The following is a 16,315-nucleotide window of genomic DNA, read 5'->3' on the forward strand; positions in this document are numbered from 1 at the left end:
GAGTTGCTTAGTTCATTTTGGTCAATGTCCTGTGCAGCTAATGGATCCCGCTGTTGTATGTTTTTTCCCTGATTCCCTCTAGTTCTGTGTCGTCTTCCTGGTTTCCCTCCAGTGTGCACATATATACCATACATGTGATCAGCAGCATGGAGTTATTTAGTAGTGATTTGACCAGATGACTGGGAGTTCTTTGTTTCTTAAGTCCTGTTGATTTTGTTGTATCACCTAACATTTTGGATTAAACATCCACTTATCAGGGAGACCATGTATGGTTTGTCTCTTCGTTCTTGGCTTACCTCGCTCAACACGATTCCTCCTAGCTCCATCCATTTCCCTGCAAATGCCATTATTTTGTCATTTCTAATGGCTGTATAATATTCCATTGTGTATAGATACCACAATTTTTGGATCCATTCATCTGTGGTGGGGCATCTGGGTTGTTTCCATATCCTAGCTATTGCGAACAGTGCTGCAATAAACATGGAGGTGCACGTGTCCTTGTGTTCTGGTTCCTGTTGTTCAGGATAGATGCCTAGAAGTGGTATGACTGGGTCATAGGGGAGGTTGATATTTAGCTTTCTGAGGACCCTTCAGACTGCTTACAAAGTGGTGGCAAAAGTGTGCATTCCCACCAGCAGTGTAATAGGGCTCCTCTTTCTCTGCATCTCCTCCAGCTGGAACATTTTTATATAATGAGAACCTACTCCCGTTTCCCAGACCATGCCACAGCTTTGGGGCGGTTCCCTCACTGATAGTGAGGACAGTGTGGGTCAGCCCTCCATCACGCCCCCCACAGGGCAGCCGGGGGGGGGGTCCCCCTGAGATCCGAGGGAGGATGAAGGTCCCCAGTGCTGCTCGGGTCAGACCCAGCCCAGGCCTCGGGGCTCCAAGCCGGCTGGGACGGGAACGCCAAGTCACCTGCCCGACATCATGCAGGCAGGAGCTTGCTTCTCGTTACCCAGGCCTGTCTGGATTACCCTCCTCCTACCCTGGGAGTGGGCAGCGCAGATTCCACTGCTCGGGACACTGAGTCGGGACGGGCGCGTCAGGAACCCCAGCCGCAGGGGAGAGGCTGCTGTGGGAGTTCTTTGCAGGCAGGAGGGTGTGGCCGGCCCTTGCTTCCTTGTTCTGGGCTGGGAGCCAGTCCTGTCCACGGAGGGTCATCAAGAGCTTGCAGCACAGGAAAGCAAGGACAAGGAAAAAGGAGCGAGAGGGCGGCCTAGGACCTCGGGTGGATGCTTTGACCTTTCTCTTCCTGCCCCGCCCCTCACGGGGAAGGGTGGCTCAGCCAGGCCCGTCGGGTTAGCGGGTGTCCGCATCCTGTATCCACTTCCAGGCCGGGGGCCCTTGGCCGGCTCTGCTCGCCAGCCTGTGGGCAGAGGCTGACTATGCCCTCTGGTAGGGAGCCCACGGGAGCCTGAGCGATGGCCCCGTCCTCAGCCTGGGTCAGACCTGGCCCCAGGTCCTGCGGGACTGCGGGGGCAGGGGCGTGGGGGGCTGTGGCCAGGGTACTGGGGTGCACACAGATGGTAGGGTGGCCTTGCGGGGGGCTCCCACCCCGTCCCACCTCCCCCAGCACGGCCGCCCCCCACTTTGTGCTCTAAGACTTTCCTCCCTGACAGATTTCTCTACCGAATTTGACTTCGTTTCAACAGTTTTGTTGGGCAAATTACATTAAGATGGATGCTGCAGGTACCTTTATGGTTTATTTATTGTGATACTGTTTGTATCTCACGCTTATAAATAACTTATGTTATAGCTTTTGTTTGTGGAAATGTAACTTACATATTTTATTACGCTTTCTGTAAACCTCAAAAAGAATCTTGTCAAGGAAGCGCTCTTATCAGCCGTCCGAACTACGGGACGTAAAAACCGACACCAACATTATTTTTTAATATGCCACGGAGGCAGGTTACTCTTGCTGTAGTTGGAAAGGTTTGCTGTCATCGTAAACTTGCACCTCAATAAAACATTAAAAAGTCTCAGGAATGATCTTATAAAGTTCAGGAGGAGGAGGAGACAGTGCTGGAGCCAGCCCCGCACAAAGGTCCCCAGCCGTGTTTCTGGATCCCACTGGAGAGGAGAGGCCAGGGTTCCTTTGGGGGGGGGCGCAGGCGGCCTGCGGTTCAACACTAAACGCTGGTGGATCTTCCTTCACCACCTGCAGGAGACACGGTCTGGGGCGGGGGGGCTGTGCGGAGGGGCCTGCTGGGGCGGGGGGGCTGTGCGGAGGGGCCTGCTGGGGAGGGGGGGCTGTGCGGAGGGGCCTGCTGGGGAGGGGGGGCTGTGCGGAGGGGCCTGCTGGGGAGGGGGGGCTGTGCGGAGGGGCCTGCTGGGGCGGGGGGGCTGTGCGGAGGGGCCTGCTGGGGAGGGGGGGCTGTGCGGAGGGGCCTGCTGGGGAGGGGGGGCTGTGGGGAGGGGCCTGCTGAGGAGGGGGGCTGTGGGGAGGGGCCTGCTGGGGGGCAGACACAGTGCTGGGGAGGGGCCTGCTGGGGAGGGGGGGCTGTGGGGAGGGGGGGCTGTGGGGAGGGGCCTGCTGGGGAGGGGGGGCTGTGGGGAGGGGGGGCTGTGGGGAGGGGGGGCTGTGTGGAGGGGCCTGCTGGGGAGGGGGGGCTGTGCGGAGGGGCCTGCTGGGGAGGGGGGGCTGTGCGGAGGGGCCTGCTGGGGAGGGGCCTGCTGGGGAGGGGGGGCTGTGCGGAGGGGCCTGCTGGGGAGGGGGGGCTGTGCGGAGGGGCCTGCTGGGGAGGGGCCTGCTGGGGGGCAGACACAGTGCTGAGGAGGGGGGCTGTGGGGAGGGGCCTGCTGGGGGGCAGACACAGTGCTGGGGAGGGGGGGTGTGGGGAGGGGCCTGCTGGGGGGCAGACACAGTGCTGGGGAGGGGCCTGCTGGGGAGGGGGGGCTGTGGGGAGGGGGGGCTGTGCGGAGGGGCCTGCTGGGGAGGAGGGGGCTGTGGGGAGGGGGGGCTGTGGGGAGGGGCCTGCTGGGGAGGAGGGGGCTGTGGGGAGGGGGGGCTGTGGGGAGGGGCCTGCTGGGGAGGGGGGCCGGGGCATGGCCGGCACTCTCTGAGCAGGCGCCAGGGCAAGTCTCCTGGCCTCCCCGCCCAACTGGGATCGCTGGTGGTGAGGCAGAGAAAAGCGAGGACGCTCACGTTCTTGTGAACACACTTTAATGCAAACAGCACAGGCTCTCAGAGACTAGACATGAGTACAGAGGACGGTGTGAGGAGGGGTCGCCTCCTCTGACAGTTTTGGGGACGAGCGTCCAACTTCTCTACTAGAATGTGGAGCGAGGCCCGGCGTGGGCCGCAGCTTCCACGCTCCCTTTGCACAGGAAGGCGTGGAGACACTGTGGAGCTCACAACAGGAGCTTTGGACTTCTTTCTCGCTCACGTCTTAGCAGAGACAAAGGGCACAATGTCTATTAGAAGCCTGGGCCTCGAAGACAGAGCAGGGAGACCCAGAACCACGTGGTGGTGGCAAGCTCACCTCAGCAGCGCGATGCCTCCTGACGGCCCGGCCCAGGCGAAGCGCAGCCCGGCGCAGCACGAGTTCTCTTGGTCCACGGCCTCTGGGGAGCCCCAGCTGCGGCACCTGGGACTGTTCTGGGTGGTTAAGAAGGCAGACTCGCTTCAGTTCCCAGGAGGCGTGGGGGTGCCCCAGGGCTCACAGCCCCGCCCGGCCCTGCTCCTCCAGACGCAAGCCGGCTCCGATTGCGCCGTGCACGCCAGGCCCCGCAGGCCACCTCGCTCCACCGACCAGACGCTGCTGAGGCGCAGGGGCCCGCGTGTGGCCCCGGGGGAGGCGCGCCCTCGACACCCACCCCAGAGCCCTCCATACATGGCTTCTTCCAGACAGGCATCCGCCAGCCTCCAGGCCCCAGTGCGTCCATGGCCATCAGGACCCAGCAGGTCCCCAGGGCTGGCGAGGGCCCTCAGACCAGTGCGCGCCAGGCGCAAGCCTGGCTCTGCCGCTCTTTGGTTAAATACACCTCCACGCCTTTTATGAGAACCAAGACCACGTTCTTGATGGGAGGACTGAAAACACGTTTTCATCTTCCAGACAAAGACGGAACTGACATTGCTTGTGCACTATTATAAATTCTTATAATTAGGCCGGACTTATAAAAAGGTAGGGCTTTTGTCTGTCTTGAAAAATAGATTCCCCTGTTGGCCAGCACCCAGGTCCTGGGACCCACACTTGCGAGTCTCTGCGTGGGGCCCGGCCCGGCGCCGGTCAGCTCATCATGTCCAGGCTGCACGGCTCTGTGTGTCCATCGCTGCGCAGGGCCTCCGCCACGTCTCTTCTGAAGACGGACAGGTTCTGGGTGAACCTGTGGAAAGAGGAAGCAGGAAATGGAGCCCGGCGGGGCCTGGGCAGATGGGGCCATGCTGGAGCTCAGGACCCGGGAAGCCCCGGGAAGCTCGTTCCTCGCTCCAGCACGCCCTCCTCTCCCCTGCAGGTGAGGCGAGAGCACACCCAGTTCTTGCTGCCGTTGGAGACGGGTGCATCTCGTGTTCCACCACTAACACGTGTTTTGAAAGGTCATACTGCACACAGATGGTGAAGGATGAAAAGCAGCAAGGCCTGCTCTGAGCCCTGGTCTGCATGTAACCAATTTAACCACCATGTCTTCCTGGATGTAGGCATCAGTACCTGCAGATCTGAATTTCAGGGTGGAAAAGGGGGCAGCTGGCTCATGAGGTCGAGCGGGGAGATGATGAGCTGAGGCTGGCCCGAGCTATGCAGTGAGACCTTGTCTTTAAGGGCAGAGGGGGCCTGGGCCCTGCCACTCACCAGCGGTGCCTGGTGTGAGGAACTACCTGCAGGAGTGGCATCTGTCCTTGTTATTGTTTATGGAGTACTGTCATTAGCTGGGGCGCCCTGATGGGGAGCAGTCGCAGTCGCAGTGCAGGCCTCAGGCCCAAGAACAAGGAAGAGTGCGGCCACTCCCCTCCTGTGCATCGCTGCAGCGTCTGGGCCCGGGGCTGCTCTGGGGTGTTCCTCACGGGTCTCCTCTCAGGCCCCTGAGGGTGCCCTTTCTGCCCGACAGAGGATCTTAGAGTCTCTGCTGACTTGGCTGGTGATGCAGGTCTGACTGACGCGTGGTGCTCCGCACGGAGCAGGGTCTGAGCCCTACACACCAAGGGCCGGCGATGTGGGCAGGATCTGTCCAGAACCTTGGACAGACTGCTTCCCGCTGCCTACTACTGCCTGTCCACTCCATCCCCGTGTTATGGATTTGTTCCTTACGGTGCTTCACCACATTCCGCTACTCAAACACCATGGCCACCACTCATCTCCATCTTGCTGCTGGGGAAACTGAGCCAGAAGCTAACCGCCCTTCTGCCAGAGCCTGCAGCGGGGTGCGTGCGTGCGTGCGTGCGTGTGCGTGTGTGTGTGTGCGTGCGTGTGTGTGAACCGAGCCTGCCTGGAGGCCCGGCCTTCCTCATTTCCCACAGCACATTGTCTGGGCTTCTCTCCTCTGACCTGTCCGGTTACAGTTACTCTTCTCTTCTCTCCTAGGTTACGAGCTGCCTCTGTGGAGGCTGCACGGGTCCACCTCTGCACCCGTCTGGTGCCAAGCGTTCGGCTCAGAAGCGAGTAAATGTGCAGTAGCACGTACTGACCACCACAGTGCGTGAGCACAACCGTGTGAAGCCCAACACGCCAGGAATGCCCCCACCCGCCCCCCAGTCCTCCGGGGCCGCGCTCACCGGTCTCTATTCTTGACAGACAGGTTCTGCTCCACGCCGTCCATCAAGTTCCTGAAGCACTGGGCAAGCACCCCCTGCTTGGGGAGAGGCTGGCTGCTTATCAGACTTGCTCTGAGTTCTCCGAAGTACTGTTGGGAGACAGCAGAGTCAGGCTGAAGGAGGCTGAGGGGAGCTGGCGTGGGGTTTGTCCAGGGCTGCCCGTTAGCTCTGAGAGACGCCCCTGGGAATGCTCTCTTGCAGCCGTGGTCCGAGTGTGGCTGCTGAGGCTGACTGGCCCCTGGGTGCGGGGGTGCGGGGGTGCGGGGCTCCCGGCGGGGAGCTGGGCCCCCGTCTTCCTCAGCCCCCGCTCCACTGGCACAGAAAGGCAGAGGAGAAGAATGCCCAGGGAGCACTTTGGGGGACTGGCTTCAGGGAATCTCTCCTCAGTTCCGGGAGAGCTGTCTGTCCCACACGACCACACCACCCTCTCTCTGCTGGTGTCTGTGCGCACAAACCGTGGTGCACAGCAGACTTCCCAATCACCAGAAATGGCCTAATTTCAGCACGGAGGAGATCTTTCGACAGTCATGTGCTTACTCTACCAGGCCCAAGCAGCATGGTATTTAATTTCCATCATACATTAAAACAGCTTGCATCAAAAAACACACATAATTAATATGTAGTCAGACTAATACTTAAATACCATCTATCAGAGTCATTACACTTAAACCACAATGCCTTCCCAGACAAGATTGGGAATGTACAAAACTACTTATTTTTCCCTTTTATAATGATGCAGTGACTCACACCAAATAGAAAATTATTAGTTTTTCATCCCAAACCATGAAATATTGCCTCCATCAGTAAAGAATAATATTGTGATGTCATAAGCTTTTTCTAAACACCGAATTTGCCCTTATTCCCTCTCAATCATTTTAAAAGAACTGCTCTCTTTTATAGAGCTTGGATTTAAATCACAATAACACTGAGGGAAGATGAATGACAGTGCTATTGAATGTGGCTAAAATTGGATCCTTCAGTGCAGGTGAGCGATGAGACAGCTCCTCTCTTTTTGATATATTCTCTTCTTCTATTAGTTTCCTTCCAAGGCTGGGGTTTTAGTTTGAATTTTAATGTATGCGCTGCCTCTAATCTCACCGTCTTCCCCCTAGTGCGATCTTATTGTATAGACAATTCATTCTCCCAAGCCGTGATGCACCGTTCCTGCCGACTGCCGGTGAGCCCTGGTGGGCTTGGGCGGAAGCAGGGAGACGGCCCAGGCTGGCCGGGCCCCGCAGAGGCTAGACGTGAGCGCCCCACCAGCCCAGGGCTACTACCACCATGGCTGGCGCAGACACTACGTGAGGTTCCTGAACGAGGGAGGGCGAGGGGGGCACTGGAGACTGGGGAGCTAACCAGGACCAAGCTGCGGTCCTCAGGCCTCGGCCATGAAGAGCTGAGGCCTTCTGGGGAAGATGGCTTCCTGTGGGGTCATCATCAGGTCCCAATTCAAACTCAGCTGCTCCACTCCTGTGCCCACGCCACCGCCCAGCCGGGGTCACAGCCCGGTGGCGTCCCGCAGGAAGGCCACACTCACCTTCTCGTTGAGCAGGACCAGCCCCAGGAGGGGCCGGGACACTGACCATTGGTTCCGACAGTCTTCAAAGACAATGGTGTTCATGAGGACCGACATCATCTGGAAGACAGAGAGCCACGGTGAAGACTGGCGCCTGGGCTCAGACCCTACCCTTCCCTTGTGCATCTTTGACGCCGGGCCCGGCAGAGCTGCCTGTGTGAGCTCCCTGAGAGAGTGCTCCCGGGTGAGGAGTGGCTGGGGAGGAGTCCCGGGACACAGAGCCTTTCCACCTGCCCTCCTCTACGCGGGGCTGACTCAGGCAACCTTTGCCACAGCCCTTCTCAGAGACAGAGTCCAGCGATCGGAGAAGTCACTCCACTGATCCTCGCCCACTTCTTCCTGTTGGGTATGGGTGGTGGGAGGACTGCACGGCGGCAGAGGGGATGCCGACGGAACTGAGCATGTATGTGCTCTAAGCCGAGGAGGAAGCAGGCAGGGAGGGCGGCCGGGAGAGAGCCAGTGGGGCCGGCAGTGGTTGCAGGCCAGGCTGGGGATGTGAACCAGGGACGGGCTGCAGCCACCTGCCCAGTGCAGGTGGGTCGCAGGGGCGGCCGAGAGGCAAGGCTGCTTCTGGGTGGCGGCATAAGGGGTCATGTGTAGCCAAGGGCAGAGCTTCTGCTCCCGTTCCTCCCGCTTTGCTTCCTACCACTGCCAAAGCCTTTTCCCCAAAGGGGGCAGAGAAGAAGCAGCTTGTGGCAGAGACCACCACAGACCTTGCCATGTGCTCTGGCGTCTGGTAATCCGGTTTGCCTTGAGATCTCTGTGTCTCACTTTCCCAATACTCTAGAGGAGCACAGAGCCAGCACAAGGAGGCTCTGAAGATCCAGTGGCCAGTGCGTGTGAGGTGCTGCAGACGAGGTGGACACACCACGGCCAGCAGGCCTTCCCACGCCATACCTGTCTGTAGAGGCCAGGTCTGGATGCAGAACAGCATCTGTACATACATTTCCACATACAATCTAACAAGACACCCCACGTCAGAGAGCCACAAATTAAATTGACAAGCAAAACTAACAGATCCAGGGAGACAGCCTAAAATATTACAGGCTTCACAATCTGAAGGCAGAATGGATATTTTAATGGAGAAGATTAAAGTTAGAGGCACAAATTCCTCCAGTAACTGACAAAGCACCCTGAAGTGATGTGCCAATTACTTTCTATGGTTCTCTCGTGTATTCATTTGTCTGAACGCATGTATTTATGTCTGTAATAAGTAAGGGGATGTTTGAATAAAATGTGTTTCTAAAAATAAAGTTGGCTAAAATGGACGTTTTTTCTTCTTTTTTACTTTTTTGAAAATATGGAAAATAGGGAGGTCTGCTAACGCGGTAGCCAACCTTTGCAGAATCACTTTTCCCAAAAGTCCTGGAGTAGGATGTACCAGGGGGCAGCCCATCCAATGGGCAGATTCCTCATCTCTACCCAGCAGGGGCCCTGGCAGGTAGACCAGGTGTCTGTGGTGAAGGACACAGCAAGTCAAGCGTAAGGGGCGTGCTCTTGGCAAACTTGCCACACCCAGCCTTCACGGTCACCTGACCCTGTTCGTATTCCATGCAGGACGGCGGTGTGAGCGGGAGCACCCAGCACCGCTAGAGGACTCGCCGGAAGGTGGCTTCCAATCTGCCTAGTCCTGGCCAGCGCCCAGCACTGGCCACCCAGCGCCATCACCCCCCTCAGCCACACTGCTTCCGGTGATTCCCGCCTCTGCTCTCCTTCTTACAGATGCTGGCGCGAGCTTGCGGGCAGTTTCTTCAAGTGAAGAGAAACCAACATGCACGTGGACTGTCCTGCCACTCCACTGTGGCACTGGGCAAACCTCTGGGCCTTTATCACCTATGAAGCCTGGGCCGTGTGGAGGTGTGTCTGGCAGCGTGACCCCCCTCAACACACCAAATACTCTGTGCTTGCTTCCCACACAGGAGCCCTGGCCCCCACAGGCGCCCTGGCCCCCACAGGCGCCGTCTCTCTACAACTGCCTAAGCTTTCTCTGAGATTTGAAGTTCAAAAACAACCTAAAGAAGGAACTAGTCCAGAACACGTCTCTGTTTGGCACACAGCGATTCTGCTGTTTTAAAAAGTTGTAATCTTGCACAGGAAACACAAAATCATTGTACAGGTGAGACCGGGAGAACCAAGCAGAGCAACAGTGTGTGGTGGGGACCTCTGCCGGTTCTCCAGCCCTCCTGTGAGGCCGGGGATCCAGCGCAGAGCCAAGCATTCTACCCTTTCAGTGTCTGCAGCAGTGCAGGTACTTCACGGCCACAGCGCAGCTGTTTCCTGCTCTAGCTCTTGCTGACGGGTTTGTGTTGATGCTGTACTGTGCGAGTCCGTGTGGGTTCTGAACATGTCAAGAGCTGTAGAGCTAAAAGCGCGTTGAACAGAAAACACAAGTCCCGGCCCCCATCTATGGTTCCTATGATTAGACACCCACCTATCCACTTTTCATTTCCAAAGTCGTACTTTTGTGTGCGCAGCCTGATGACTTTTCTTAAGTCACTGCTATCCTACAGCCAGCAGCTCTGAGCAGCTGGACTGTCTGCGGTGCCACCACGGCTGGTGTGGGGGCTTCTGCTAACAGCAGGCAGTGGCGTGCCTGGTGTCCCACCTTCTAACCACAGCAGCCTTCCCGTGAGGAGGGGCTGTGCGTGCGTGCGTGCGTGCGTGCGGCCCTCCCTGGGCCTGGGAGACAGTGCCTGCTCCTCAGCCAACCCTGGCAAGCTGGCAGCACCTCCTAGTTCCACAGGGGGTGCGGTGATGGCTGGGGTGTGGGGGCCGGTCCGCCGGGCTGCAGGGGACCAAGGCATCTGACAAGGCTCCTCACCCTGTTCACCTCCTCACTCGCAGAAGCCAGGTCTGAGATTAGAACCCCGGGCGGCAGCGGGTCCTCAAGAGTTCTTAGCAGACCCACCTTCCTGTCAACCATCCAAACTGTTTATAGATTTCATTAACATAGTTTCAGACTCTCAAGGCTGAGAACAACAGGAGACTTAATTAATAGTTTGTCTCTGGAAAATGGCCCATTGAACATTTTTATAAAAAAATAATGATTTTCCTCCCACCAAGAGTGCACCACGTACACAGTAATTTAAGTCAGCAGCACAGACTTCAGTAAATCAAACTAATTTCCTCCGAGTTATACTATTCCAAATAAAGCAAAGGCTTCCCATTGTTAACGGTTAAGCGTACTGGACGATGTAGCAAAGCTATCGCACGAAGTTGTGAGAAATAAATGCAATGTTTAAACTCTTTCCTCCTGCTCCTCTTTCTGCCTCAGAGAGGAAGCTGGGCCTCAAGCAAGCCCCGCAGGACTCCGCTTCTCAGTGCATTTAGAGAACCCTGCTCTTCGCTGCTACGCCAGCCTCTCTGCTCAGGGTTGCGCGGCATTTGGTTGGACTCCAGTTTTGCTCCCTGGTCATCAGAGAAATAGACAAAAGGGGCTGGGGTTGGAGAAAACCACCTTGTCTAAAAGATGGTAGGGAGGATGGTTTGCACAAAGGAAGGAGAGACTAAAAGGCCAAAGAAGACTAAGGGCAAAGCAGCTGTGTCTGGAGCAATGTGGCTGGGGGGGAGGACAGACAGGATGGGCAGGGTCATAGCCCAGGGGGTCGGGCTGCCCTGTGGGACAGGGGCCTTCATCCGTGGGCCTGTCCAGGCTGGACCGCCCGTGACCGGGAAGCAATGACTTGCAACATTAATAAACACAGCACACTTGCAGGGGCTGCTCTCGGGGACTCAGGTAACAGGTCTTTCCAAAGGCCAGGAACAGAGGGAAGGCTGGCTTTAACAATAAACATGAACAAAACCCAAACACAAGAGCGGCGCTGCCTACCAGTGTCGTAGGACCAGGGCCGCGGTGCTCTCCGCTCTCCTCTCCCTCTCCACACCTCTCCACAGCACTCTTTCCGGACCCTGTCCCCGGCCGGCCGGCCCAGGGAGCCGCTGAGTGCTGCCATGGGGGAGGGGAGAAGCGAGTTTTACCCAGCGCCGTCCCTAGGCCTCCTGCGGAGCAGATATTGAAATGTGATCCTTTGCAAATTAGATACTCGTCATCTTTGGGGAAAAGGAATCAATTGTTCTCTTCATTTGCCATCTACCTATGTAACACAGGGTAAGGTTATGAGAGATGAACAGAATGACAAATCAGCACATACTTAGTCTTATGTTCCTGCCATTGCAGTTACATCACAACTGAAAACGGCTGCTCACATTCCTGCGTGCTTACAACGTTTCTGCAGCCTCCTAACAGGAGCATTTAGCATTTTAAACTAAAAAAAATTAAATGACATTCAAGATGAGGTGATCCTCTTTTTTTTTTAAAGAAACAAAACCACAACCATTCATGGGTGACCTCTTCTCCCTGGAATCATTTACGAGCTCTGCCTACTGTACACAACTTAGGCTTGCTCTAACAGTAAAAGCAAAGAAAATCGGCTTCCTACTCTAAAGCACCAGAGGACTTGGCTGTACTTGGCTGACCACCAGTGCTAGCCACTAGCACTGCCCAGAAGCCAAAGCAGCGCTTCCCCAGCCCCGTCCTCTAAGTGATGAATTGCCTGGAACATCTAAAAACTCTTCGACCCACTGGAAGATCTAAGGAAAAACACAATCCAATTTTGCTGTTCTTTCAATTTTCTCCATTACTAACTTTTATCCTCAGCTCTCAAAACGTTTATTTTAATAGTAGTTTATTGGGGAAAGAAGTACCTGCCACTCTCCTAGATTATGAGAAGATAAAGTCAGCACGGAGCTTCAGAATTAATTAATGGAGAGTACTGCACGGAACGTGTGTGCTCTGGGATGCTACATTTCACGTCACAATGAAAACAGTTTTATTTTCCTGGGTTGGAATATCTCAGTGGCAGCGATATACTGGAGAGTGCAGTGACTCTGGGAGTCTCATTCCTGCATCTGCATTATCCATTTGGAACTTTGTATGCGTAGTAAATCGTATTTCAAGTGGCCGCAGCTCTCATAAAGCAGTTTTCTGCGATCAGGTGGGGGGTGGACGGGGGGGTGGGGGTGGGCGGGACAGTGGCACCGTCTGCCACGGAGCACTCTTTGGGAAGCTCCTTCGTTTTAACCTTGCAAGATCAAATAGAACGTTTTTCAACTAGATGTCAAAATTAAGCACTGCCAAACACACCCTGGAAATTCCCTGTGGGTGGGGATGGAGCAATCCGCTGCCACGGGATAGCTTTCGCTCCAGAGCCACTGTCCTACACTGCCACTCAAGCGACACTCGTTTCTAGTTTCCGGTACTGCCTGAACACGCACACGCAGAACCTCTCATGGCCTATATCAGCCTCTGGGCGCCCCACACTAGTGCACACGCTGTTTGAGAGAGGCCAGCAAAGTCACAGAGGCTGTAACTCTGCCTAAAAAGACCAGGCGATCTGCACAGAACAGGTGACAGCTGAATCTTAAAAGATCCGCACCAAATGTTTAAAGAACATGGCTTCTGCCCGGGGACTCGGGAGCAGCTAGGATGGGGGCAGAGCTGAGGGTGCGGGGAGGACTGGGCTGAGTCCATCAGGCCTCTTAGGTCTTTGACAGGAAGCATAAATACAGAGATGAATTTGGTCCAAGCCATTGAGTAGCTTTCGAAGGATTTCAAAGAGGAAGGGGGAGGATAAGAGCTGCTATTTAGAACAGTAACTGATGAGGTTCTGGAGATGGGCAATTACAGGGCCCTGCTGCAGAGGCTAGCCGGAGAATGAGGACGGCCTTGCAAGCTGCGAGAACAGTCAGCCTGGCCAGAATTCTGGACCGCATACCCCATGTCCTCCCAGACAGTCAGTCACCGAGACTTCGGGGGCATTCAGAACTTCAAGGACACTGTCAGGCTCAAGATCCTCAGTGGAGGTAAGAGGCTGGGTTCCAGGGTTATCGAAGCAGCGCCACAGGTTGTGAGAGGTGCTGTTGATGCTACAGTGCACTTGGAGAAGCAGCAGCAGCGATGCGAACCTGAGCCCATGCACATGCATGCACACACACACACACACGTGTGCATTCAATGTTCAGTGACAAAGTCAGCTTTAACTCAGGCCATTCAAAACCAAGCACTCACTACGTTTTTTAATGACTGTATTTCTCAAAGCGAGCACAGTGAATATTGTATTTCACAACAAACACATTATCCCTACAATAGAAGGTTTGAAGCCTCACTAGACCACTGCACTCTTCCCCACCTCCCATGGGTCTAGAAAGATCTTAGTAAGTGGACTGCTTCTGTGGATAGTTGACAGGCCCCTCAAAAACAATTTTTTTTGTAAAATTAAAAGAATAGTAATTCCAGCTACAGTCTTTAGATCATCTTTATAAGTGCGATGGGTCTGTTTTCCCAGACTAGCTAGAACTGAAGCAGTTTCCCCTGTTTGGAAATTTTGTAGTTGACTTTAATTTTGGCTATTGTTTGGAAAAGATGGGCTGTCTGTACACAGAGCCCCCCCATAAAACAGATGCTTATTCTGTATTAAGAATACCACTGTACATGTTGTTTTATACCGTGTGTATACATGTGGTGTTATTAATGCTGAACCATAAGATTCGGGGACTAAAATGTGACCCTGCTTTTTTAAAGCATTTTTTGTTGAAGTCTGTGTTTGCATGCACACACGGTAGATGCAGAGTTATTGGCTGAAGTCTCGTGTCTGCACACACAGTGGACTGCAGGGCTCTTCCTGCGGCTGTCTGAATGGCACAGACGGTGCCACCAAGAGGCTGCAAGGGAAGCTCAAGGCAGCGCCCTCTGCCAGCTCTTCCCCATGGACCACGAGTCCGAGCACACCCTTCTCCTGGACCCCACGCTCTGGCCAGGCTCGGAGGCAGACCGGGGGGACGTGCAGGCTGCCAGGCCACAGCGCTCACCCTCAGAGCTCACAGCGGAGGGGCGCAAGAACCACAGTAGACAGTAGTGTGGTGTGTGTGCCAGAAACACAGCCACACCCAAAGAGGGCTCTGGGCAGCCACAGGAGGCTAACTTCTGGGTGAGAGGGAGACAGGCTAGACTTCCGAGAAAAGGTGACACGCTAGTAAGCCGAGGCTGCCGGTCTGTGGCTCCAGCCTATACTTCAGATACTCAGGAAGCAGAGATTAAGGGGCCGCATGCAGTTCAAGGCCAGCCAGGGAGAATGTCTCAGCCGATAGCTGGCCGTGGTGGCACACACCTGCATCCCCAGCCACACAGGGAAAGCATGAAGTAGAAGGATCACAGTCGTGGCTTGAGTGACAGAGCACCTGCCTAGCGAGCGCAAGGTCTGGCTGCAAAATGAAGACCCCAGACTAGACCCAAGGCTGAGAGGGGGCCAGATGAGGGGAGGGCTGGGGAGCCAGCCAGGAGAGGACACGAGGGAGGGGTCCCTGGGGGTCAGGGGCAGTCCTATGGCTAGGAGAGGCCACGAGGGAGGGGTCACTGGGGGTCAGGGGCAGTCCTATGGCCAGGAGAGGACACGAGGGAGGGGTCACTGGGGGTCAGGGGCAGTCCTATGGCCAGGGGAGGACACGAGGGGTCACTGGGGGTCAGGGTCAGTCCTATGGCTAGGAGAGGACGTGAGGGAGGGGTCACTGGGGGTCAGGGGCAGTCCTATGACCAGGGGAGGACGCGAGGGAGGGGTCACTGGGGGTCAGGGCAGTCCTATGGCCAGGGGAGGACACGAGGGAGGGGTCACTGGGGGTCAGGGCAGTCCTATGGCCAGGGGAGGACGCGAGGGGTCACTGGTGGTGGATGAGAGGGGTTAGTCAGGCAGGGGCTGGTGATGGGCCTGGTGCTGGGGAATGGGGAGAGGCCCTGGAGGACACGGGGGTCACTGGGGGCTGAGGGGAGCTCGCCAGTGGCATGTGGTTCTTCAGGACCCACACCTCTGGCAGGTCCACGCCGGGTCATTCTCCCTGAGAAGCAGCACAGAAGGGCCCCTGTTTGGCCCCCATGCCTTGCTGGCCCCACCGCAGTACGCTGAGAAATGGCACTGACATTTCTTCCCTTGGCCGACAGCACATAGCCTAATAGTGTCCCCTGTCAGGAACAGTTCTCCTTGTCAGGAAGCTGTTATTGATGTCCAACCCTCACTTTCCCTTTCTTAACATCATCCCATTATGCCAATACTCCGTCGTGCCATGCGAAGTGATCCCTTCCCTCCTGGCATTTACGTCTCCCCGGTATTTATAGACTTATCAAGTGCCCATTTAGTTGTCACTTAGGCGAGCTATACATATTTAGCTTCTTTAATCTGGCTCCATAAGCCAGCCCTTCCATTCTCCTAAATCACCTGAGTTACTTTCTTCCAGGTTTCTGTCAATTTGTTTCCAGTCTCTCTAATGCAGGGGCCGAGGGAAGTAACGGGGTGGGCGGGGGAGCAGGGGCTCGCTCTGTGGGCACCACTTCCGTGATCAGCTCTCGGTCTTGCTACACGTACACGGGCAGTGCACGCCTGCACTCCACCTCTGCATGCCTGGCACTGTGCCAGGGGCCTTTTCTCCTGCTGCCCACAATGTCCTTCCTTCCTTCCTTCCTTCCTTGTGCCAATACTGGGACTTGAACTCAGGTTCTGGTGCTGTCCCTTAGCAATTTTTGCACAAGGCTAGTGCAAAATTTCACTTTTTTTTTTTTTTCCGGTCGTGGGACTTGAACTCTGGACTTAGGCGCTGTCCCTCAGCTCTTCAGCTCAAGGCTAGTGTTCTACCACTTGAGCCACAGAGCCACTTCCAGTTTTCTGGTGGTTTATTGGAGATAAGAGTGTCATGGACTTTCCTGTGTGGGCTGGCTTTGAACCATGATCCTCAGATCTCAGCCTCCCGAGTAGCTGGGATTACAGGCATGAGCCACCGTCACCCGGCTCCACTTATGCTTTTTGATGGTTAATTGTAGATGAGTTTCATGGACTTTCCTGCCAGGGCTGGCTTTGAACCAAGATCCTCAGATCACAGGCTCCTGAGCAGCTAGGATGGCAGGTGTGAGTTTTGGCATCTGGCTTCCCTTCCGTCTTGTTTAT

At 55.7% G+C, this 16,315-nt stretch overlaps 1 protein-coding gene across 3 annotated transcripts in view; it reads right to left on the reverse strand.

The window, feature by feature from the left end:
- Positions 1-3,155: 3,155 nt before the first annotated feature.
- Positions 3,156-16,315, reverse strand: part of Ranbp17 (RAN binding protein 17) — a 210,906-nt gene continuing 197,746 nt past the window's right edge. For all 3 annotated transcript variants that reach the window (XM_069999204.1, XM_069999205.1, XM_069999203.1), the window contains 3 exons: positions 7,290-7,388; positions 5,714-5,841; positions 3,156-4,329 (listed from right to left, as the gene is read on the reverse strand). In XM_069999204.1, the coding sequence (XP_069855305.1) occupies positions 4,233-4,329; positions 5,714-5,841; positions 7,290-7,388 (324 nt within the window). In that variant the 3' untranslated portion in view covers positions 3,156-4,232. The remainder of the gene's footprint in view (positions 4,330-5,713; positions 5,842-7,289; positions 7,389-16,315) is intronic.

This window comes from Dipodomys merriami, unplaced genomic scaffold, assembly GCF_024711535.1.
Source record: "Dipodomys merriami isolate MVZ:Mamm:240054 unplaced genomic scaffold, mDipMer1.0.p SCAF_533, whole genome shotgun sequence".
NCBI classification, from domain to species: domain Eukaryota; kingdom Metazoa; phylum Chordata; class Mammalia; order Rodentia; family Heteromyidae; genus Dipodomys; species Dipodomys merriami.